At 44.5% G+C, this 25970-nt stretch overlaps 2 protein-coding genes across 2 annotated transcripts in view; one reads left to right on the forward strand and one right to left on the reverse strand.

Moving 5' to 3' along the window:
• The window catches only part of ift140 (intraflagellar transport 140 homolog (Chlamydomonas)), a 47577-nt gene that overhangs the window by 12638 nt on the left and 8969 nt on the right, over window positions 1-25970 (forward strand). The window contains exons 10-18 of the mRNA XM_038991345.1: window positions 162-365; window positions 1081-1153; window positions 1334-1425; window positions 1896-2023; window positions 2293-2410; window positions 2593-2714; window positions 2916-3039; window positions 5524-5655; window positions 7298-7542. Coding sequence (XP_038847273.1) covers window positions 162-365; window positions 1081-1153; window positions 1334-1425; window positions 1896-2023; window positions 2293-2410; window positions 2593-2714; window positions 2916-3039; window positions 5524-5655; window positions 7298-7542 — 1238 coding nt within the window. The remainder of the gene's footprint in view (window positions 1-161; window positions 366-1080; window positions 1154-1333; window positions 1426-1895; window positions 2024-2292; window positions 2411-2592; window positions 2715-2915; window positions 3040-5523; window positions 5656-7297; window positions 7543-25970) is intronic.
• Window positions 14461-25151, reverse strand: tmem204 (transmembrane protein 204). The gene is made up of 3 exons (XM_038991346.1): window positions 23901-25151; window positions 22987-23142; window positions 14461-15222 (listed from the first exon to the last, which is right to left on the reverse strand). Exons 1-3 carry the CDS (start codon window positions 24193-24195, stop codon window positions 14978-14980), a joined length of 696 nt encoding a protein of 231 aa, XP_038847274.1. The 5' UTR covers window positions 24196-25151; the 3' UTR covers window positions 14461-14977.

Here is a 25970-nt window from a genome sequence, read left to right on the forward strand (position 1 = left end):
CAGACAGATCCAATCAAGATTAGTTTCCAATGTGCTTTTTCGTTTGTCGACACCTAGTCTAAAATATTGAATTTCACTGATTGTGGCTACAATACAATCACCGGACTCATAGACAGAGTGCGGTTACATAAGTCAGTTGCAATTGTCTTGTTTGTTTCCAGTGGGGCTCCAACCTGAACCTGCTGGCTGCCAACAGTGTGACCACAGTGCTGATCCTCTGTGAGCACGTCATGTCTGCCCACTTCGGCCAGCAGGTGGCAGCGGTACAGCTAACCCCATCTCAGCTCAGCCTCACAATGTTCAACACCAACTCCCACCTCACCCTGCGTTCCGACATGCACATCAAGGGTGTCTGCGTCACCAAGGTAACCAGTCCAAACATTTGTCCCGTTACCAAGTTAACCAGCCCAAAAATGTGTCCCGTGAGCCATCACCAAGGTAACCAGACAAAAATGGGTCCCGCTACCAAGGTAACCAGCCAAAAATGGGCTCTGCTCACCAACTGTGTTTGTATAGCTCAGCGTTTCCCAAACTAGGGGTCGGGACCCCACGTGGGGTCGCCTGATTTGAAAATGGAGTGGCGAGATGATTGTATAAAAATTATAATATTGCGCTTGTTTCATAGCCGCTATGTGCGCTTGTAATAAACAGAGCCGGTTCTGATGTAAACAGAGCCGGTTCTGATGTAAACAGAGCCGGTTCTGATGTAAACAGCCGTTTTTGATGTAAACAGAGCCGTTTCTGATTCACATTGAAATAATGTCAAAAGTGTTGTCAGACTGATTTGTAATAGACTGTCACAGCCCCAATTAAAGAAGTAAACATTGGTCATTGATTACATCACTTTTTTTTACATGTTGGGTTTGCAATTTTAAAAAAATCTAAAAACGTTTGGGAACCCCTGGTCTAGCTTGACTTGGGAGGCTATCGAATAATTTGTTTTCTACTCAATGTGAAACTTTTACTGTGTCTGTCTCACACAAGCAGGTGTGTTATCTAAGGAGTATGTGAGGTGTGTTGAGTGGTCTTTTACCATGACTGAGATATTAGGCATCTGATGTTTACGTGATGTATGTTCAGGACACAGTCACAGTGTGGAACGGGAAGCAGGTCACTGTGTACGAACCCTCAGGGGCAACTCTACGCAACACAGGTAAAGTGGCTACACAGCTAAATAGTGATAACATTGCACAACACCAGCATGGCACTGCATAACATGGTCATAAGCACTTATAACACGGTCGTAAGCACTGCGTTAAGACAGATGCTTAGTGTTATTAAGCCCTGTGTGAATCGTCCCTTTCCCCTCCTCTCCCGTCCTGCTCGTCCCCAGGCTCTTTCCTGTGTGAGTCCCAGGTCTTAGCTGTGCATGATGAGAATATCTACACTGTGGAGCCCAATAGAGTCCAGGTCCGCACACCACAGGTCAGTCCCCTTACCTGGAACCCTCTGCCTATCCACAGTCACGCACGCGCAGATACATACAGACGCATGCACGCACGGATACACACACACACACACAGTATGCATACTGCCTCTTACGGCTTCAAGGCTCCTGTCAAATCTAGTTCGGTGTTCTTGTTTTTGTCTGTAGCTTAATTCTTAGCTAGTTTTCTACAGCAGGTAATTAATCCTGCAGCAACAGGACATTTATTATGTGGATTATAATTACTGGACATTTTTGTCGGGGTTGATACATTTTTCGTTAGGGCAAATTGGTGAAAATTACAAACTTTAGAAGCCTTTTTAAACCTCAAATACACTTCTGTGCAGGAAAATAATTTTCAGCAACAGGTGATCAAATTACTATCCTTCTCTGTATATTGTAGATAAGCATTGTGTGTCTTTGTCTATTGTAAATAAGCAGTGTGTATCTCTCTGACTCTGTCTCCCAGGGCACAGTGAAGCAGCTACTAGCCTTCTCTGAGGCCGAGGGCAACCCTGTGCTGCTCAGTGTGTGTCAGGGCTACCTGGTGGTGGGAACAGACACAGCTCACATCAAGGTCTTTGACCTCACTCGCAGGTATCCACAAAAACAGATAAAAATCTCTCAATTTACATTACTTGTAATGGCACAACCACTTTTTCAAATCAGTGTCGTTAGCCAGTGTAAGTGAATAAGCTTGGCCATTTTTTTATTTTGTTTTACAGGTCTCCATTGTTTTGTGTCGCTATACATAGCTAGCAAAAGACTAATCCTTGTCATTGCATATTGCAGCACAATTTTCAGGGTTCATTGTGTACTTCATTGTATAGACTGTATATACGTCTGTATTGTATGTGTGTGTATAGAGAAGCCAAGGCCCACTGCAGTGCTAAGAACCTAGTGGACCTGACCCCTAATCTGGGAGCCCTGAGATCGGTCAAGTGTAACGCCAACGGCAACCAAGTCAGCATCCTGGTCACTCGGGTGAGTGGACACTCCGAGACATAGAACCTTTACTTTTTTTTTCTCCAAAGGATCTCATAGATAAACTTTGCTCTTGTGATTTGCAATGAAGTTATTTGAATTGCTACACTTCCAAGTCTGTTAAATTGTACTTCTACCAAGTTGTTGATTTATGTTGTTGGTGATTTATTTCTCCCTCTCAGGTGAATGGGAGACCTGACCACAGAATGTACTTCTATGACGTAGAGATGGACACACTCTCTCACTTTGACTTCTTCACTGGTAGACCGCCTAGTGGCATCTCACAGGCCGACGACACAGAAAGGTGTGTTTGTGTGTGTGTGTGTGTGTGTGTGTGTGTGTGTGTGTGTGTGTGTGTGTGTGTGTGTGTGTGTGTGTGTGTGTGTGTGTGTGTGTGTGTGTGTGTGTGTGTGTGTGTGTGCGTGCATGCATTCTTCTGACTGCGTGTGTTCCTTTGACTGTGTGTGTGTGTGCGTGTGCGTGTGCGTGTGTGTGTGTGTTCCAGACGGCCACTGACAGAGCTGAGCGAGAGATGTCCTGTGTCTCATTTCTGGGATGAGAACGAGCCTCGTCTGTTTGTGTGTGAGACGGTACTGGTCAACTCTCCCCAAATGGACCATCTGGACAGGGTAGGGGTGGCTTCATTGTACTACATACTACCACACAAAAATGTTTACATACTGTAATGTACAATCACATTAACCAGATTTGACAACAAATAATCTATTATAGGCCTGTTTTCATAATGTATTTTGAAGATAGTGTGCTATTTTGTTAATATCAATTTCAATAACATTTTTTTTTATATCGGTAATATCATACATGATACATGCATACAATACTAGTGTTTCCCCTATATTCATATTTTTTTCATTTTCCATTGTCATTTTTTTCCTCCATTTTTTTATTATATATCGTACCAGTCAAAAGTTTGGGCACCTACTCATTCAAGGCTTTTTCTTTATTTTTACTATTTTCTACATTGTAGAATTATAGTGAAGACATCAAAACTATGAAATAACATATGGAATCATGTAGTAACCAAAAAAGTGTTAAACAAAACAAAATAAATTTGATATTATAGATTCTTCAAAGTAGTCACCCTTTACCTTGATGACAGCTTTGTCCACTCTTGGCATGCTCTCAACCAGTTTCACCTGGAATGCTTTTCCAACCGTCTTGAAGGAGTTCCCACATATGCTGGGTACTTGTTGGCTGCTTTTCCTTCACTCTGCGGTCCGACTCATCCCAAACCATCTCAATTGGGTTCAGGTCAGGTAATTGTGGAGGCCAGGTCATCTGATGCAGCACTCCATCACTCTCCTTCTTGGTCAAATAGCCCTTACACAGCCTGGAGGTGTGTTGTCCTGTTGAAAAACAAATTATAGTCCCACTAAGCCCAAACAAGATGGGATGGCGTATCACTGCAGAATGCTGTGGTAGCCATGCTAGTTAAGTGTGCCTTGAATTCTAAATAAATCACTGACAGTGTCACCTGCAAAGCATCCCCACACCATCATACCTCCTGCTCCATGCTTCACGGTGGGAACCACAAATGTGGAGATCATCCGTTCATCTCAAATTTATACTCATCAGACCAAAGGACATATTTCCACCAGTCTAATGTCCATTGCTCGTGCTTCTTGGCCCAAGCAAGTCTCTTCTTATTATTGGAGTCCTTTAGTAGTGGTTTCTTTGCAGCAATTCGACCATGAAAGCCTGATTCACACAGTCTCCTCTGAACAGTTGATGTTGAAATGTGTCTGTTACTTGAATTCTGTGAAGCATTTATTTGGGATGCAATTTCTGAGGCTGGTAACTCTAATGAACTTATCCTCTGCAGCAGAGGTAACTCTGGGTCTTCCTTTCCTGTGGCGGTCCTCATAAGAGCCAGTTTCATCATAGTACTTGATGGTTTTTGCGACTGCACTTGAAGAAACTTTCAAAGTTCTTGAAATTCCGGATTAACTGACCTTCATGTCTGAAAGTAATGATGGACTGTCGTCTTTTGCCAAATAGGGCTGTCTTCTGTATACCACCCCTACCTTGTCACAACACAACTGATTGGCTCAAATGCATTAAGAAGGTAAGAAATTCCACAAATTAACTTTTAACAATGCACACCTGTTAATTGAAATGCATTCCAGGTGACTACCTCATGAAGCTGGTTGAGAGAATGCCAAGACTGTGCAAAGCTGTCATCAAGGCAAAGGGTGGCTACTTTGAAGAATCTCAAATATAAAATGTATTTTGATTTGTTTAACAGTTTTTTGGTTACTACATGATTCCATATGTGTTATTTCGTAGCTGTGATGTCTTCACTATTATTCTACAATGTAGAAAATAGTAGGTGTAATAGTAGGTTCTACAATGTAGAAAATAGTAGGTGTGTCCAAACGTTTGACTAGTACTGTATATTTCTGCAGAGACCCACTTTTAAAGGGATAGTGCGAGATTTTAGCAATACGACCTTTTTCTACCCAGAGTCAGATGAACTCATAGATACTATTTTTATGTGTCTTGAAGGAATGTCCCTTACTAACTAGCGTTAGTACAATGACAGGAAGTCTATGGGAACAGCATACAAGCTCGCAAAACTACCTTCAACTTCCTTCAAACTGCACGCAGAGACATAAAAATGGTATTCAATTAGTTCATCTGACTCTGGGTAGAAAAGGGTTTGATTGCCAAAATCTCACACTATACCTTTAAGAACAGAGTGTCAAGTTACAGCATATATTCTAGCAAACAGAGCGAGCAGTGGCACGAATGAGATCCACGAGTGCACAGCCACCGCTTGCTCCTCATCATCTCAATAGAGTGCAGTGGCACGCATCAGTTCTATTTAAGATGGTGTCAACATAATTCAATTGTCATGCATTTTAGAATAGAATGTCCTTTTTAAAAAGTCACCAGAAGTGTCCTTCTCACAATCATTCTACAAAACCCCCTGAGACCCCCCCCTTTCCCATTGCTGCTGAAAATAATCCTAGGGGAAACGCTGACTACATATTAAGTGTGGTTGTGTTCGGTATGTACTGTATATGGTGTGTTCTGAGTCCGCTGTGCTATGAACTATGTAACATATAGCATGTATTTGCTGTTTCCTGCAGGTGGATGTGCTCGTGGTGACGTTTTTCTGCACTCAGGAACATGGGCTCCTCCTGCAGGACTCCTATCCCAAACCAGCCGGCCTGCAGGCCCTACTGGCCCTGGACGTTCCCTACTACTACTTCACCTGTAAGGTAGGGACAATGACCAATGTACAGTACATTACCTGCAGAGTATTGAATGGTATCCCTTTACTTAAGGTGAGGCCATTATTTACTGTATGGCTACTCTTTTGTTTACTGATTTTCTAATTTGCCAGGGACGTACTGTTCGTATGATTTATTATGTTATCATGATTTTCAGTAGGCCTACAGATGTTGGATTTTAATTTGAGACAGTTTGCTACAGCAGGAAAAAAATCCTGTAGCGACAGGAAATCTGAATTATTATGTGGATTATAATTCATGGACATTTTTTGTAGGGGTTGATACATTTTACATTACTGCAAATCAAGTCTGAAATTCTAAAGTGGAAATTGCACATTTTAGAAGCCTTTTTAAACCTGCTGTGCAGGCAAATTCTCATCAACAAAAGAGTGATCAAATTAAGATCCTACATCTGTAAATCACTTGTAAGGTAGGGTTGCTCTCTTGCTTCTCTTTCCCATCTTATCCATCAGAGGTTATGCTCATAAAACTCGGTTAGTCTTTCTTTTCATTTTGCATAATCTTTGCTTGGGCTCTTCTTCCCTCTCTTTCTTGAGTGTATGTGAATTTGTCATATTTCATGAGGATGTGCATGTCTGTCTGTGTTTGTGCTTGGCTTCCATTCACACCAGCTGTTGTTTCGGAGGGGTGGTATCTCTATACCAGAAGTAAGTATCTACTGCCCCTTCAGTTAGTCAGTGCTGCAAATTTCCTCGGCTTTTCCATAGTCCTACCCTCTTTTCCTAGGCTAGTGGCATTGTAAAACCTCCATTGTGTTATAATGATTAACAGGACAATGTAATCTAGACCATCCAAAGTGAAATATGTTTTTACATAGGAAGAATGCACCACAGTATTCAGATGCATAAGTCAAAATTGTAGGGTCCATGTTTTGTAGCTTGTAGTGACTTATGACTTAAATGACTTAAATGTAAATGTTGTAGCATAGAATGACATATAGAATTGGATAGGATATCTGTAGCTTACTCCACTGGTTGGATAGGGTCAATGTCTTCTTAGATGTCTATTTCCACTGTTTTTGATTCCTTTCTTGTCTGTGTCTCCCTACTAGCCCTAGATCTCATATCTGAGGATGTTTCCTTTCATTGAGCCTACTTTTCTATGATAAAGGACTGGGTGTTGCTACAATAGTGTGTGTGTGTGCGTGTCATTTTCCCTTCCTAATCAAGGAGCCAAATTCTTTCATCTTACCTGTGTGTAATCGAGCCGGCTGCCAGTATTGAAAGTTATCACGCTATAATAGAAAAAGGCTTCAAGAGCCAGATTCTATCTCTGGAGAAAATAAAGAGTTTCCTGAAAAAAAATCTGTAAAAAATAAATAATCTGAAACTTTATCTTACCCCACTCCAACCATTATGTTGAATTTCGACAATCACTCTACCTCTTTTTTGCTCTAAAGGGTTCATCAGTACAAACCACATGGTTTAGTTATACATTAGTATTGTTTGTGTGGGGAATTTTCATATTCGGGTGTGAAGTGTTTGAAATAGAGATGAGATTGGACAAATCAATGCATTAAAGAACTAGACCCCATGGAAGCACAACACAAAATCTCTATAGTCACATTGTATTGAAATAGCTAATACTTGGTTATCTCATCAACACCCAGCCAGGTGAGAGGGATCCAGAGGCGGAGGAGGCCCAAGCTCCAGACCCCACCCAATCTCCAACCCTGGCCCAGGCCTCAGCCCCGGCTGCCCAGTCCCCCCACATGGTGTCCAGACGAGCCCTCCGGGACTTTCAGGGCCTGGAGAACTGTGAAAAGGCCACCCGCGATGCCATGCTCAACTTTAGCTTCTACCTGACCATCGGAAACATGGACGAGGCCTTCAAGTCCATCAAGCTCATCAAGAGGTTAGATAACTTGGATAGGCCTAGTTTTAACACTCGCTGACTGATAACTCATCAAGAAGTTAAAAGCAAGATAAGTTTACTGTGCTCCGTCTGTGCGGAGAATACAGTATTTAACAGCTGACAGCTTTCTTCAATCATGTATCACACCGACTCCAGTAGTGCGATTGTATCGGAGTGTGTCTGCACATATGTGTACGCCTTAGCTAACCCCCAACGCCTTCGCTTCGCCCAATCAGTGGGCAGTGGGGTAGACGTGCTGAATGGCCATGCCTGCAGCCGTGCACCATCCATTTGCCACCGCTTCCTATCATCACTTCCTGGTTCCTGCCCACACCAGGGCCCCATTAACAGCCAGTAATTGCTAAGCACGTCCCAGTTCAAAGCTTCAGGAAAGGCTATGGGGATGGTATTGTTGGTATGACCTTGATTCCTCTCAGGCTCTCTGTCTGAAGGTTTGCAATGGGAGACTTCATTGTGACAGGTTCTTTAAACCAACACAAATCTTTCAGCTGTAGAGGCCAAACATGGATAGAAAGATCATGATCGCTCCCTGACCTCAGGATTAAAATGTTCTATGTGGGCTGGTGGTATAACTATAACAAAACAGCTTTGGCCTTGAACTGAGAGGAGCACTTATTTTGCTCACAATTCTAGAGCAATGGCCTTATCTGTAAAGCAGGGGTTCTTCAACCTTTTCAGCTCCAGACCAAAATGAAAAATCTACCATCTCACCTCTCACATGCCCAGGGCCCAGTTTAAGAAACCCCACTGTAAAGGAAAGATTATTGAGTAATGCTGTTTGAGTGGGAAAACAGACACAATTATTGCTTTGATTTGACCAGCAGAGCAAATCCATTGGAAATGAGAGCTGGCTAGCGTACGTGTAGCCTAAGCAGAGGGGTTTGACGGAGACGGGAGTGTGTTTAAAGCAAGGATGCTGTGATATGATCTGACAAACCGTTTTCTGCTTATAGTAGCATAGTATGAAGGGGGTTTTCAATCACAGGACATGATTTAGGATGTTTTGTGTGTGTGTGTGTACTGTACTGTACGTTATGGTGAGGGGATGTGCTTCTCTAAACACACTGTGACACACAGATCCCTTGTCCTTGTTTGGTTCTAAAAGAGCGCCCTTTCAGCCAACCAGAGAAATAGGTCAGAGAGGGGATGTGTGTGTGCATGTGTGTGTGACAAAGGGTGCCACCTCAAAGTAGCCTGGACGTCATCTATAGACAAATACGTGACTGGACACTCCAATCCTAAATTCCCCAGAAGTACTGCTTTGAGCACGTACAAACACGCAAATATGTTTGAAAATACAAAAGGGGATAATAGCCTATCCTAGCTAGCCGGATATGACACTATGTTTAATAGGTTGATGACAACTTTAGTAAGTTCCGCAGTGACAGTTATTTTCACTGCCAATTCCTTCTTCAAAGCAGTCACTGTAGCCAGTGTGTTCGATCTCCGCTTATCCCCACCAACAGGATGATGCCCTTCTTGTCCTGTTTGTGACCAATAACATGTACTCTCTTCCATCTATCTGCTGGGGCTCATTGCCATGGAAACGGCCTTTTGAACTGCCAAAACATGATTCAACGGAGAGACCCGCGTACTGTACATGTGAACTCCCAGCAGAGCTTTACTGATAGGCCTATCTCTAAATATTAGATGTATGTGATTTGATACGACCAACTCTGGTCCTGGTCTAAATGCAAAGTGAGCCCTACTGCTGATGAAGCTGTTATAGCTAATGAGACCTGTTGTACAAGTCTTGCTCTAATGCAGATGGAAAGTTGATAAGACGAAACCTCAACCTGATATTTCTAGTCTAGAACTTGAACTAATATCTCTGAACATGTTGCCGCTCTCTTTGAGACACGCTAAAGGAGACATACTGACGCAGGATGTCGGATACAGTATGTCGGATACAGTGTGGAATGTCTCTGCTCAGTCCAGATCCCCCAGTGCAATTTCCTGTCATTCACGTTGTCCTTGACACCAGGTGACACGCTACAGGGCTATCGCTCCATATGAATACCAGCCTTCACTTACAAAATGTCCTTTGCCGCCGGCCATTTATTTACAGGGGTAACGCTTCGTCTTCGTCCATTTCCGAGTCAGACAAAGGAAGTCTCCAGAAGTACAGCTAGACTGATGTATTAATGCAATGGTCAACAGTACAATGATTGTTGTAGTGAAGTGCCTTCTGGCGAGTTTACTGTATAACCTTCTCTATGAGAGAAAAGTACACTAGTCTAACACTATTTAATAGGTGACACAATATGTCTTGGTATTTTGACAATGCTTATCAGTGCTATCTATAGTTGTAGGCTATTTCTTAGTGACGCCTCCAGAGCATTTTACCCTACCTTATAAGTTTAATTTAGGGGCAACTGTCTCAGTATGTAGAAATGTCACTCGATTACAGCAAACACGTTGTTATAGATCAGGAGGAACACTGCATAACATAGGCTCGTCATTTTGCTTTTACAATGTGATTTGTTCATCAGTAAGCCTGGATTAATTTGTCAGTTGTTTTATATAACCCAGTAACTTTGAAGTATTTTCTAACCATAATCCTCCCTCATAGAATTTAGTCAAAGTATATGTTTGAAGAAAAGATGCAAGAACCACCACAAACAGGTACAGACGACGTGAATACTTTTAGTTAAACATAATATTTATTTATTTGCAAACAATCAATGGCAAAGGAATATTGTGGCTCTTCCTCTTCTCATCACTTCATTTCTCTTCAATTCTCTGCTCTTCTCTTCTTCACCTACTCAAAGTCATCCTCTATGAACCTTCTGAGCAAGAACATCCCCTGAAGCAGCTGGATTTCTTCTTGGTCTTCTTCTCCTCCTTGGTCTCCTCCTCCATACCACCTGAACCTTCTCATGCTCCAGGCTAGCATAGTGCTCCTGGTATCCCTGGATGAGCCACTGCGCCTCTTCCTTGGGCCGCAGCTCCTCTGTCTTGTCAATGACGGTCGTCAGTGAGCCAGTGTATTGGGTTCAACCTCTCGTCCTTAGCCAGGAGAATGTTCTCCAGCTTGGGCATGTTGTCTTGGTTCTCGTGGACCCACTCCTCTGCCCTCTGAACAGCCCTCTCCTCCCTCAGCAACTCAGTGTGGAGCTGACAGCACTTCATCTTCAGCTCGGCCTTCTCCTTCTCCCGAGAGAACAGGAAAACAGAGCAATAGAATGAGACCGATGATCCTTTTAAAGATGCTGGGAGACGTATTGCTGTAACTATATTAATAAATTAAGAACACGCATCAGAATCACACTTCGGTCATATCCAACAAGTATCATGTGTTCTCACCTGGGTGCAGATTCTCAGGTGCATGTTGTACAGAATCATGACAAGAGGGTCGTCCATTCCAGGGCCAGCCGTAGAAGCAGCCTCTGGGGTCAGCAAAGGCTGGTGGTCTTCTGCGAGTCATGCGGGGTATGACCTTAGGACAATAGGCAAGCAGCTTGGTGAGAAGGCAACAACTGTTGGCACAATTATTAGAAAATGGAAGAAGTTCAAGATGACGGTCAATCACCCTCGGTCTGGGGCTCCATGCAAGATCTCACCTCGTGGGGCATCAATGATCATGAGGAAGGTGAGGGATCAGCCCAGAACTACACGGCAGGACCTGGTCAATGACCTGAAGAGAGCTGGGACCACAGTCTCAAAGAAAACCATTAGTAACACACTACGCCGTCATGGATTAAAATCCTGCAGCGCGCGCAAGGTCCCCCTGCTCAAGCCAGCGCATGTCCAGGCACGTCTGAAGTTTGCCAATGACCATCTGGATGATCCAGAGGAGGAATGGGAGAAGGTCATGTGGTCTGATGAGACAAAAATAGAGCTTTTTGGTCTAAACTCCACTCGCCGTGTTTGGAGGAAGAAGAAGGATGAGTACAACCCCAAGAACACCATCCCAACCGTGAAGCATGGAGGTGGAAACATCATTCTTTGGGGATGCTTTTCTGCAAAGGGGACAGGACGACTGCACCGTATTGAGGGGAGGATAGATGGGGCCATGTATCGCGAGATCTTGGCCAACAACCTCCTTCCCTCAGTAAGAGCATTGAAGATGGGTCGTGGCTAGGTCTTCCAGCATGACAACGACCCGAAACACACAGCCAGGGCAACTAAGGAGTGGCTCCGTAAGAAGCATCTCAAGGTCCTGGAGTGACCTAGCCAGTCTCCAGACCTGAACCCAATAGAAAATCTTTGTCCAGTGTTCCTCTGTCCAGTGTCTGTGTTCTTTTGCCCCCCTCTTAATCTTTTCTTTTTATTGGCCAGTCTGAGATATGGCTTTTTCTTTGCAACTCTGCCTAGAAGGCCAGCATCCTGGAGTTGCCTCTCACTGTTGACGTTGAAACTGGTGTTTTGCGGGTAGTATTTAATGAAGCTGCCAGTTGAGGACATGTCTGGAGTCTGTTTCTCAAACTAGACACTCTAATGTACTTGTCCTCTTGCTCAGTTATGCACCGGGGCCTCCCACTCCTCTTTATATTCTGGTTAAAGCTAGTTTGCGCTGTTCTGTGAAGGGAGTAGTACACAGCGTTGTACAAGATATTCCGTTTCTTGGCAATTTCTCGCATGGAATAGCCTTCATTTCTCAGAACAAGAATAGACTGACGAGTCTGATGGAGTGGCCATCACAAAGCCCTGACCTCAACCCTATATATGATTTGTGGGCAGAACTGAAAAAGCGTGTGCGAGCAAGCAGGCCTACAAATCTGACTCAGTTTCACCAGCTCTGTCAGGAGGAATGGGCCAAAATTCATTCCATTTATTGTGGGAAGCTTGTGGAAGGCTACCCAAAACGTTTGACCCAAGTTAAACTACTTAAAGGCAATGCTACCAAATACTAATTGAATGTATGTAAACTTCTGACCCACTGGGAATGTGATGAAAGAAATAAAAGCAGAAATAAATAATTCTCTAAAATATTATTCTGACATTTCACATTCTTAAAATAAATGTGAAATGGGCATTTTTACTTGGATTAAATATCAGGAATTGTGGAAAACTGAGTTTAAATGTATTTGGCTGAGGTGTATGTAAACTTCCGACTTCAACTGTATATATATATATTTTATTTATTTGTGGTAACACAATATTTTTATATATACTGTTTTATATACTGTATATATGAATCTTAGACATCACACGCAATAGAACAGTAATTTAAAAGACAATACCACACATTATTGTAATATTTGTATTATTTATTATTATTTTCATGCACACTCACTGTTTGGCTTGAAAGTGACAACTCCACGAACAGCTGATTTCCTTTCAGCAGTATGATATAATAGCAATATAATAGCAATATTTTAATACACCTGTATAAAATTAATTTAAGTACATGTACCAGAAGCGAGCAGATTATTGAATGTTTATGGTATTTACTTTATGTCTGTTGGGCAAATCTGAAATCATCAATGTCCTGAGGTCTGAAGATCTGAAAATAGTCTTCTTTAATGGCAAATACAATTTGCCATTAAACACCCTTTGGTGATTTGGATAGAATGAATTGATGTGCAATTTTGTGCATACGTACACTGCACTTGACAACATTGAGTTCTCAAGATAAAGGTAGACCTAAATCTCTTTTTAATATTAAGAATAATATAAACAATATGCAGGAAGTATATGTTATTACATACTGTAAGTGCACTAAGAACAAAACATGTCAAGATCCAGCTTGATCTTTTCCTAAACAGGGCGTTTTCATGGAGTTTTGCTGAGGAAATTCCAGGTCAAACAAACCTTCAAGCACACTTTAGAGTAATCGCTTACTACAACATGTCTACTGAAACGAAAAATTCACTACAGCTCAGTGTTCCCCTTAGGAGTTTTTTCAGCAGGGGTGGTAGAGTTAGCTGTTTTTAGGATTTAATTTAATTTTAATATAATTGTTTTAAGTGGTGGCTACGGTTTAGCAGCGGCGGTGCACTGCATATAGGGGAAACACTGCAGTTTATGGTTTTAAAACTGACTTACGTACACTATATACAAAAGTATGTGGACACCCCTTCAAATTAGTGGATTTGGTTATTTCAGCCACACCCGTTGCTGACAATTTTATAAAATCAAGCACACAATCATGCAATAGACAAACATTGGCAGTAGAATGGCCTTACTGAAGAGCTCAGTGACTTTCAATGTGGCACCGGCATAGGATGCCACCTTTCCAACAAGTCAGTTCGTCAAATGTTTGTCCTGCTAGAGCTGCCCCGGGCAACTGTAAATGCTGTTATTGTGAAGTGGAAACATCATCTAGGAGCAACAATGGCTCAGCTGTGAAGTGGTAGGTCACACAAGCTCACAGAACGGGACCCCCGAGTGCTGAAGGACATAGTGCGTAAAAACTGTCTGACCTCAGTTGCAACACTCACTACCGAGTTCCAAACTGCCTCTGGAAGCCACTTCAGCACGATAACTGTTTTCTCGGGAGCTTCATGAAATGGGTTTCCATGGCCGAGCAGCCACACACAAGCCTAAGATCAACATGCTCAATGCCAAGTGTCGGCTGGAGTGGTGTAAAGCTCGCCGCCATTGGACTGCGGGGAATAATGGTCTGGGGCTGTTTTTCATGGTTCGGGCTAGGCCCCTTAGTTCCAGTGAAGGGAAATTTTAACACTACAGCATACAATGACATTCTAGACAATTTTCTGCTCCCAGTTCTCTGCTTCCAACTTTATTCAACAGTTTGGGGAAGGTCCTTTCCTGTTTCAGCATGTCATTGCCCCCGTGCACAAAGCAAGGTCCATACAGTAATGGTTTGTCGAGATTGTTGTGGAAGAACTTGACTGGCCTGCACAGAGCCCTGACCTCAACCCCATCGAACACATTTGGGATGATTTTAGAATGCCAATTGCGAGCCAGGCCTAATCGCCAGGCCAACATCAAAGCCCAACCTCACTAATGCTCTTGTGGCTGAATGGAAGCAAGTCCCCGCAGCAATGTTACAACATCTAGTGGAAAGCCTTCCCAGAAGAGTGGAGCCTGTAATAGCAGCAAAAGAGGGATCAGCTCAATATTAATGCCCATGATTTTTGAATGAGATGTTCGAGCAGGTGTCCACATACTTTTGGCCATGTTGTTAATCATTCATAATTCTTTTGAGATTTAGAGATGTGTTAGCTGGATGTTTTATGGAGAAACTATCCTTGCATCAAGGAGCGTTACTCAGTCCAGGGAAAAATTTGAGTTCTACTGGTCATTGTAAATGATGAAGCCACGAAGTTCGAAGATGTAGAACTGTACAACAGTGAAATCATGTTAGTCCAGCACTGGTAGAGCCACGACAAAACATGTGTCTTCTGTAGAGTAATTAATTGAGGCACCTGTTTGGGTGAAAATATGCAGAGACTGTCAGAGCATTGTCTATTCTGTTAGGTTCAAGAGTCAGGGCTCGGGGGGCTCAGCAGGGCGACTCCACATAGTCGTTGTCGAGGCGTGGGTGGAAGTTCGACGCCAGCGAGCGGCTGATGACAATGACCCGGGGTGTGAGGCAGTCGTCGCGGCGATGCAGGATGTTCCAGATGAGCATGGCAGCGGCGAGCGTGGCCAATAAGCAGGCGGCGATGTCCACGTAGCACGAGTAGGACAGGTGTGTGTACGGGCCAATCCGGTAGAACGTCACCAAGCCGATCACCAGCACAAAACCTGGGGAGGGAGAGCGTTAGGGAAGGGTTAATTCAATGAGGCCTTAGTCATTCAAACCAGAGAGAGACAAATCTCTTGTATATTTTGTCTCCATCTCAAACAATTCAATTGAATTTCTTTAACGGTGCCGTTGATGGAGAGGGGATTTAGAATATCATCATCTCACTGTTGCCAACTCTACTAAAATCCTCACGATTCGTTCTAGTCAACATTTACAATATAGCAATCACAGGTAGAGGGGCAATACAAATCTATGGGGGATAATCAGTTGCTGGGATGAATATAGGAAGCCTCATGACCCTTGGTCCCAATTATTATATTGAGTATGACCATATAATAGTAGGAACATTTTATACAGGTAGATCATGCTGCATATTGGCCTGCTGTGCTTAGAAATTCTCTGAGCTTTTAAGCCCAGAAGGTGATCTGCTTGTGGTCTTTGAATTCTAAAGGTTTCCTTTCTGGGAGGACTACTGAGATTTCAGCATCAAAGGACACACGCAAGGAAATATCATCGTCATTCTTCTCAGAAAAGCTCTCCAAATAAGTTTGAAAGCCATTCTAATGTATTATTGATGTAATGTTAAAACATATTGTTGTAACTTACGTCACCATGATCATGGAAGATCGCAAAAAAGAGAGGAGCCATTTATATCACTGTTCATCAACAAACGTTCATCAAGATACAATCCGCATTAAGGGAAACAGCGCCACTGTTCGCCCCAACGCCTTTGTTATTGTTTTGTTGGTGAAAACAAAGGAGAGGCGCATTGGGCAGCGCGGTAAAAAATAAATAAATGCTGTGAATATTCTGCTGTCCTATCGCATGTGCAATGATGTCAGAGGGGGAAAACTGTGTTTGTTGATTGCAGTAACTTCTTTGTTGTTGTATTAACCCAAACGGATGTGGCACTTTCACCAGTTAAGGATTTCAGCGTTAAGGTTTGGATATGAATTGGTGACAAAACCAAGGTGGGTAATTGACCCCTGTTCCCCCAACCAACCCTGTCCCCCCACAAAGTATGATGACAACATTTGATTTGTAACCAAAATTAACCATCACCCACAATGGATTGATCACTAGCCTAGATCTCAATGAGGAACTCCATTTCCCAGACTTAAGTGATGACTGGAGCCAGTCAATAGTTCAACAATAACACTCGTTTGGGAGCATGTCCGATCAACAGTTGGTATAAATAAAGGCACCAAAAATACTTGCTGGAAAAGGGGATGTTGGTCCATTAGGATATGAATCAGTCAGTTTCCTGTGGCTGGCCAGTAAGCCAGTGACAGTGCCGGACAAGCGTTATTTAAATGTTGTGTGAGAGTTTGGCTGTATATGGCTCTCTCTGTATGGGTGATTCCGATCCATAAGCCTGTCTTTGTTTATGGGAGTTTGTCGCTAGGTAATTGTATATGCCTGTGTGTGATTAATATATGTGTGTGTGTGTGTTTATGTTCCTTATGTGTCTGCATTTGAGTATGTAACTTGTGTGCAAGTGATTGTCTGGCCATCTGTGTGTTTAACCTGCCTGACTCATTTTTATTTAAAAAATCATAAAGCCTCTCCTCCCCAGTCCCCGGGCTCCAGGCTATGTGAGCCGTGTGAATGGCTTTTATTTGCTGGCACATTCTAATCTGTCGGGCTTCCTTCCTCTTTTTCCTCTTTCCATCCTTCCTTCCTTCCCTTCTCTCCACACCCCCCGCTTCAGGTTAGCATATGGGGATGTTTGACACAGTCAGACTGTCAACAACCTTCCTGAAAGACACTGACTGAACCCATTCTTATCTCATTGTAATAAAACGAGGTCCTGGAAATTCACTGAGCTTACTGCTTCCTGCTTGTCCTTCCAATTAATCTATTATCATTCTTAAACTAGGACAACTAGTAGTCATGTCATACCTGAATGACTTAGCACTATTAAATGAATAGAGAATGATTGGTATGACCACCAGCCCACTAAATGCCCTCAGCTTAATCCGCGGTGCACTCAACTGTGCTGTGAAGTCACCCACAAGCCTAAGAGGTCCCAGTGTTCAAATTCCTTGACTTTTTAAGCCTATCGCTTTTGGCTTGCCTTTCTCTTCCTCCAGAAAGAAGCACATATTTCCCTTGGTATTGTTCTTTTTGGAGATGCCATTGCCCCGTTGTGTATGGGAGACACAATAGCCAAGGCCACAGTTTGGGCTTGGTGCCAGCTGTGCCCCCCCCCCCCCCCCCATCTCAAATTCACGTCTCAAACCCACGTGAATCTCTAACCCTTCACCTTTGATCCTCTTGATCCTCACGCAGAGCTCTCTACATTCCGTCGCACATTCCCGAGCCCGTCAGTCTCAGGGGTTGAAAACAGGCCAGTGTTACTCTCAGCCACAGCTCAGACCTGCTGCTGAACCCAGTGTTGAGATATCGCTGGGTGGAATTGGATATTGTTATCCCACCGTCTGCATGTGATAGCTGAGGTTTTTGGCACATCCCGAAAACAGAGCATTCTTTCCCGAGAAAGACTGGCTGCTCGTAAATATAACTCCCATTCACAGCGGAGAGAGAGAGAGAGAGGCCCATTCACTGGCTCTCAGTGGGGGAGGAGAGGAACTGCTGAGCGGTGGAGGTCTACTTAACTGGCCCGAACTCAGGAAGTGAAGGCAATGGGGGTGATGGGAAATCACTACGTCTGCTGGTGTTCAATATATTATAAATAATGTCAAGATGTTTATTTATTTTTCCAGTGGTGGAGATGAAGATTATGAATTGCCTGGCTGGGCTGTGGGACAGTGGATGTGCATTGATTATTCAAATGTAACTGTTAACGGACATTACCCTTTGATTATTGTGAATAACTAATGGGTAACAACCAATCAGCATCCAGGATCCAAACCATCTGTTTTATAATATACTGTAGGCTAGCCTTGCCTTTTGAATCACTGTCAAGATCTGTCAAATCAGGTCTTGGCTCTGGCTGTTTGTATTTCCATATAGTCTCTTATTTCATGGTCAATATAGTAACAGCTAAATATAATAAGACAATGAGAAGCCTTGGGAACACTGAAACCTAGGAACCATTGTTATCTCTACTGCCTTGAAGTCCTCACCAAGTCATCTATATTCTGCTCACTCTTGATGTCCAAATATGGTCTAGTCTTCATATAGTGGCATATGAGTACAAAGGATGATGCAATTTTTTCCCAGCAGGGGGTATTTTTATCTGGGGGAAGTAGGTGCTTCTGTATTTCTCTCACTCATTAGTCATGTCACTATTCTTATTAATGTCAACATGTGGGTTTATAATAGACGGGCTGTTGTTTTTGTTTTTTTACAGCTGAAAACAGCTCCTGACAACCGTCCTGAATATCCATCCATACCTAATTATTCTGCCATTGTATTAACATCTCACGCATTGATGAGACAAGTCCTTGTGTGCCGAACAATAGTTTGGCTCAGCACGTTCTTTTGGAAGGGGATGATTTGGGTGGGTCCCTTCTAAGACCTTCAGATAAAAGTCCCAGCGATGCGTGCCGAAGAAGCTAGCATTTTATCTCATGTCGATAGAGGGGACCCTTTATTTGCTCCTGTTCCCGGACATTCGTTAAACACAGGCATAAAAGCTAGGCCAGGCTTATCTGGACGGCAGCTGTTCCCACCCTACGGCGATGTGTATAAAAGGACGTTTTTGTACCGACCAACCCAATACACACGCGCGTACACCCGCCCTTCCAGCACACACACACTCAGTGGCCTGTCGAACTGTCTTTTGCGTCCGCTCCCTTCTCTTTCCTCCACTGCTTGGGGTTTGCATAACAGGTAGTCGCAGGCATTTCCTTGTCCTGAGCAGGGATATCCTGGCGCCCGACAGTCGCTCCCTGGCTCGCTGCAGCTCCGGCCGGCCGGCCCACCAGACCGCACCGACCACCTGCTATATTTAGCCATCAGACCCTTAGATGCTGCCCCCGCTGTGCCACAATACTGACCGGGTCTGATATCCCTAAACAACAAGATGTGAGCCCAACACAACGTGACAACGTCACACCCCCCCCACCCCACCCCAATGGGCACTTGGACAGGGCCATGCCCACACTGCCACACGGCCCTCTGGGATGGATGAATGGCGGGGGTGGGGGGTCTTGGTTTGCCCTCACCCCCTCCTCCTTTCCATTGCTATTCCTGGTGGTCCTTCTCTTTAATTGACTTTTCAAGAAAATTACATCTTGGAACGATAACAGCTGATCCTTTTTGGGGTTTTTGGTTTGTTTAGTCTCTCTGGATTTGTTTATTTTTTGTCCTCTAGCCAAGCCTCAAAGCTCCATGGGTTTCTCTTATGTGTTGCACTGGGGAACGAGCGACTTTTGTTTCTTAGCAACACACTGTGACCATTTTTAGATCTGAGGAACGTTCAGAAAAATCAGAAAGTGATGAACACTATTGAACATTTCAAAGTTGAACTCAAGAGTTAGACACTTGCTCGTTCACTTTAGATTCCCCTGTAGTCTCACTTTATATCTGGTAGTGCATTGGTGTCTTGCTTTGGGCAGTAGGTATTTTATAGTGTGGTTCTCTAACTCAGGGGTTTTCAATCTATGGCTATGCAGGGGGTCCGCCAATTATAATTATACTTTTTTGGGGGGGTGGTGGCGGGGGGGTTATGTAAAAAAAAAAAATGAATATCGCTAGCTGCAACAGAATACCATCGTGGATACCATTTTTATGTCTCTGCGTCCATGCCAAAATCTTGAACTATAGAAAACTCTTAGGCGGGCTGTGTAAGTAGTAATTTTCAGGATTGAAAAACTATTTCAGGATCTTAAACGACCAAAACTAGATAGAAAGCATGCAGAAAAGATTTTGAACTATATAATCTGTATAATACCATCTTTGAGAACTAACAATCAAATAAAAGCTAGACAGTTTGGGAGAATTGAACATTTTTAAAAACGGGCATTCAGAGCACATGCCCATTTGATTTTGTTATGTTTGAGCAGAGGAACACAGCATTAGCCATGGCAAAATGCACAGAATTGCAGGAAATAAGCTTTAAAACTGCAAAATTGTCTCTCAGCTCCATGCCAAACTATGTAGAATTGCTGAAAATTTGCTGTGTTTTACAACAGCAACATTTTCTCCCTGCCGCCAAGATGCCTTTATAGCTAATAGTGTTTACACTTCCTCTTTCCAATGAACTGTGATGAGGTCAAAATAATGAAACTGTCTTCCAAATCTATTCATTTTAAAATGTTGACTACTTCTACTTGCCATTATTATTCACCGGATGATAAGACAAGACGTGAATGATCTTTTTTGCTAACATATGATGGGGGTCGCTGGTTTGTCTGGATGGGGGTCCCTGGGTAAGAAAAGTTTGCCTCACATATGTTTAGGTGTTTGCTGGTGTCTGCAGGTCTCAACAAGTGTGTTTCTCTCTGTAGTGTTTGATATTGGATCATTCCATGTGAAAATGACACCAAAATGTCCATGCATGTTCTATTTCACAGAACGATCCCTTGAAGAAAGGATTTTTGACATCACCTGTGTTTAGCATTTTTGTCTTTTTATTTTCACATAGAATGACCGACTGTACTTGGCCGTCTGCAGTGTTCATGTGCAGGCTTGTTAGTTTCTGTTTTTTTTCTCTATTCTAGGTGTTGGATAGGCTGTAACATCTGGTTGCTTGAAAACGCAAAAAAAGGAACGTCTTCTCACTGTCAACTGCGTTTATTTTCAGCAAACTTAACATGTGTAAATATTTGTATGAACATAACAAGATTCAACAACTGAGGCGTAAACTGAACAAGTTCCACAGACATGTGACTAACAGAAATTGAATAAAGTGTCCCTGGACAATGGGGGGGTCAAAATCAAAAGTAATAGTCAGTATCTGGTGTGGCCACCAGCTGCATTAAGTACTGCAGTGCATTTGCTCCTCATGGACTGCACCAGATTTACCAGTTCTTGCTGTGAGATGTTACCCCACTCTTCCACCAAGGCACCTGCAAGTTCCCGAACATTTCTGGGGGGGAATGGCCCTAGCCCTCACCCTCCGATCCAATAGGTCCCAGACGTGCTCAATGGGATTGAGATCCGGGCTCTTCGCTGGCCATGGCAGAACACTGACATTCCTGTCTTGCAGGAAATCACGCACAGAACAAGCAGTATGGCAGGTGACATTGTCATGCTGGAGGGTCATGTCAGGATGAGCCTGCAGGAAGGGTACCACATGAGGGAGGAGGATGTCTTCCCTGTAACGCACAGTGTTGAGATTGACAATAAGCTCAGTCTGATGATGCTGTGACACACCGCCCCAGACCACAACGGACCCTCCACCTCCAAATTGATCCCGCTCCAGAGTACAGACATCGGTGTAACGCGCATTCCTTTGACGATAAACATGAATCCGACCATCACCCCTGGTGAGACAAAACCGCGACTCATCAGAGAAGAGCACTTTTTGCCAGTCCTGTCTGGTCCAGCGACGGTGGGTTTGTGCCCATAGGCGACGTTGTTGCCGGTGATGTCTGGTGAGGACCTGCCTACAAGCCCTCAGTCCAGCGTCTCTCAGCCTATTGCGGACAGTCTGAGCACTGATGGAGGGATTGTGCTTTCCTGGTGTAACTCGGGGAGTTGTTGTTGCCATCCTGTACCTGTCCAGCAGGTGTGATGTTCGGATGTACCGATCCTGTGTAGGTGTTGTTACACGTGGTCTGCCACTGCGAGGACGATCAGCTGTCCGTCCTGTCTCCCTGTAGCACTGTCTTAGGCGTCTCACAGTACGGACATTGCAAATGTATTGCTCTGGCCACATCTGCAGTCCTCATGCCTAAGGCACGTTCACGCAGATGAGCAGGGACGCTGGGTATCTTTCTTTTGGTGTTTTTCAGAGTCAGTTGAAAGGCCTCTTTAGTGTCCTAAGTTTTCATAACTGTGACCTTAATTGCCTACTGTCTGTAAGCTGTTAGTGTCTTAACGACCGTTCCACAGGTGCATGTTCATTAATTGTTTATGGTACATTTACATTTTAGTCATTTAGCAGACGCTCTTATCCAGAGCGACTTACAGTAGAGTGCATACATTTTTTATTACATTTTACATACTGAGACAAGGATATCCCTACCGGCCAAACCCTCCCTAACCCGGACGACGCTATGCCAATTGTGCGTCGCCCCACGGACCTCCCGGTTGTGGCCGGCTGCGACAGAGCCTGGGCGCGAACCCAGAGACTCTGGTGGCGCAGCTAGCACTGCGATGCAGTGCCCTAGACCACTGCGCCACCCGGGAGACCCAATGGTACATTGAACAAGCATGGGAAACAGTGTTTAAACCCTTTACAATGAAGATCTGTGAAGTTATTAGGATTTTTTACGAATTATCTATGAAAGACAGGCTCCTGAAAAAGGGCCGTTTCTTTTTTTGCTGAGTTTATTTGTGCACCATCTCAGAGCCACAGATATACATACTGTATATGCTAGTCTACCTTTTTTTGCAGGGGACTGGCAAGCTAGGGTCCTTTCTGCCTCCTTGAATGACCTCTTACATTACAACTAGTACCTGACAACTGACAAAATCATATACGGCTAACCAGTGGCGGTCTGTGAACCAGAGGTTGCCGACACTGGGGTAGGCTATATGTAGCTATAAACACTCTACCCCATGTTCTGCGGTTAGTGTATTAAAGCCACATTCTTGGATTCGTTATTCTTCAAGAATCAATAAGTAAATATAAAACATTTGAGCAGATTCCCAGACTATAACTCTAACTAGGTTGGTATGGTACTCACTGGCCAACTGGAACAGCGCGGCGATGGCCTCCTCCCACCACTGGGAGTCCTGGGTGACGAAGGGCAGCTCCATCAGGCCCAGCAGGAAGATGAGCTGCCCGGCCGTCAGTGCCACCGTAGCCATCAGGTTACACGCTCGCATCATGTCAAACTGCACTGGGGGGGCAGAGAGAGGGGGATACGTTTCTAGGATGATCTCTCTGGCCAAGACGTCAGGTTTACGGACATATTGATACATTGTTATTGATGGATCCATGTGAGTTGTGCAAGTTTTTAGCTCAAACTATAGACCGAGACACTCCATCTGCTTGACAAGTCACTGTGATGACCTGTTGATTTGAGATTGCTGTGTGTCATACTGTGATATCGAATGAAAGGCTGTTGTCATAACCTTGGAAAAGGAAAGGAGAGCCACACACTCTAGGAGCTCAGATGCAATATTTGAATAACCTAATAACCAACGTTTCGTCATAACCTGACATAACCAGTCAATCGAGCCTTGATAGTAAGAATTTGAACTGTACCTTGTTTTTCTTATCAGTGTATGTTATAAATCAGTCCAATACAGCCCAGGCAGCCATCAGTTCTCACTGAATGAGATTGACCGTTTCTGGTTTATTTGCATCACATTCCTCAACTGTCAACAACTTGGTTTAGCATCTTGCTGTGTCTGGTTTGGTGATATACATGATCGTTGTTGATCTCCATGCACAAAAGATTAAGTAACATTCAATTGCTTTATGGCATCGTCAACGATCTGCTGGTCTGAGCTTCATTCCCAGGGCACCTACTTTTTTATATTGCCGTTTTCCTAGTTTCTGAACTAGGCCTATGTAAAAAAAATATATATATATAGTAATAATCATAATGAGCGAACATTAAGAAACGGACATCGGACATGTCATTCCACTTACATTTGACGGTGCTGCGGGACTCTTGGTAGCCTGCAAACTCCGAGCCCCAGCCCAGGTCCTCACACGGCCTCTGAGACCCCTGACCTCTCCTATTGGATCCCCCAACACCGTGTTCATCCCGGCCCCTCTCTCCTCCAGTCATGACGGGACACATCCTCCACAGCCCCACGCTGCGCTTGCGTCCATCCTCCAGGGCCTGCAGCACCCAGCTGGGGGTGAAGGCCGCCACGTTGTTGAGGACCAGGGACAGCAGGGCCACCGCCACCGCCGCCGTCACCAGCCGCTGCACGGCCATGTGCCGCTGCCCGACCACCACCGCCACCTCTCCCTCCCCCACCGCCCTCTCGTCGTCCCTCTGGTCCTCTCCTGCACTGCCCTGCCTCTCCTGGGCAGCAACACCAGCGATGCTCGGTGGCCCCCGGCTCTCCTCCTCTTCTACTGCCAGTCAGCTAGCGGCTAATGCTAACCCCAGGCAGTAACACTGCTGAAGAAAAACAGGAACGTGTTAGCTCAGCATATTGTTGTGTTGTTAGCTCAGCTCATGTTGTTAGCTTCCTCCTCATTGAGTTTTTGGGGGTGGAGGTCAGTTGGTTCAGCTTTCCTCCTCGGAATGCACGGTGGGCAGGCGTGGGTTAATCCGACCGACGTCGAGTTCCATTCCACTGGCTTTGGTGACTGGCTGCAGCTTGGCTCTCGCTCTCGAACCTCGCTCCACGATTGTCTCTTCAACCGTCTCTTTTCCACTGATTTTTATTACCCTTTTTCTCCCCTCGTCTGATTTCTATTTGCTGCCCTCCTCTCCGTTGGTTCTCTGCAGCTGTTTCAAGCTTTTCTCTTCTCTGTGTAGGCGTCTGCCTCCCCCGCTCCCCCAGTTTTTTTCTTCTTCTTCAAACTCTCCACAGGGGTGGCGGGGGAGTGGAGACGCAGAGTAGAGCAGCAGAGCAGATCCTCTGGATCGTGTTGCTAAGGGCCAGTGGCTCACTGGCGGCTCACTGAGGCTTAACCAAGGAAGGGCTTTGTCAACTGGGAGAGTCTTCTTCTGACCCTCACTCTCTCTATCTCTCGCGCTGTCTCTCTCTCTCTGTGTGTGTGAAGTGTTGGTTCAGGGTGGGAGATATTAGTCTGTGGCTGCAACAGGTTTGACCAGACAACTCCCTCCCTCACTCTGTGTGAGAATGTGCGCTCCTGAGACCCACTCGGAGACGACGAATGGGAGTGTTTTCAACCCTAAGAGCCTAAGGGGCTTTCTAGCTGCTGCAGCTCCTCCTCTCTCTCTGTGTGTGTGACAATGACAAACACACTGGCCCCCACTGTCCGACCAGCAACAGGATGGGTTTCCTGAGAGGAAAAAGGTCGGAGGGGGGCAAAAGGCAGTCGCAGTCTCTCTCTCACTCTCTCACTCTCTCTCTCACTCACTCACTCTGATGGTTACTATAGTTATTTTTCTGGCTCTGAAACATCTGTGTAAGATGTGGATTCACAGACTGATAGATCCGTGGGGATTTGAGGGGCTGTGTTTGTATGGTCTGTGACCATAGAGAGCAGGCTTTTGGCTGCCAGTGCAGAGCAGTGCTATATAACATGGGTCTCTGCAAGGCGAGCTTGGCCTCCTTTTTCCCTGCCAGTGACTCCCAGGGCCCCTAAACATTCCGGGAATTTACTGTTGCCTAACTTTAATAACCACCCCACATCTGTATGAGTTAAAGAGAGACGATTGAGAGGGGGGGGGGGGGGGGGGGGGGGGTCGAGAATGAGTGTGAGAGTGAGTTGGATCTCCCTGCAACTATTCTCCTATGCCTAGTCCCCTGTAAAAAGCATACCTCCCAGGTTTGGCTTCCTGCCCTGAGTTCTGGGTCGGGATTCCCACGTACAGAATACTACTGTCTGTGATTTAAATGTTTACGTGTTAAAGGGGTTTAGAAGAAATGTAGAGGAGTTGATTGGGTTAGATGTTGAAAGTGGAGCCTAGGCAGTGTATATGAAGACTAGCTTCTCTTGTGCCAGACATCAGTGGCTAACATGCATATGCAAGAAATCAAATAGCTATAACAAATACTTTCAACGTTTTAC

This window comes from Salvelinus namaycush, chromosome 4 (genome assembly GCF_016432855.1).
Source record: "Salvelinus namaycush isolate Seneca chromosome 4, SaNama_1.0, whole genome shotgun sequence".
Classification (NCBI taxonomy): domain Eukaryota; kingdom Metazoa; phylum Chordata; class Actinopteri; order Salmoniformes; family Salmonidae; genus Salvelinus; species Salvelinus namaycush.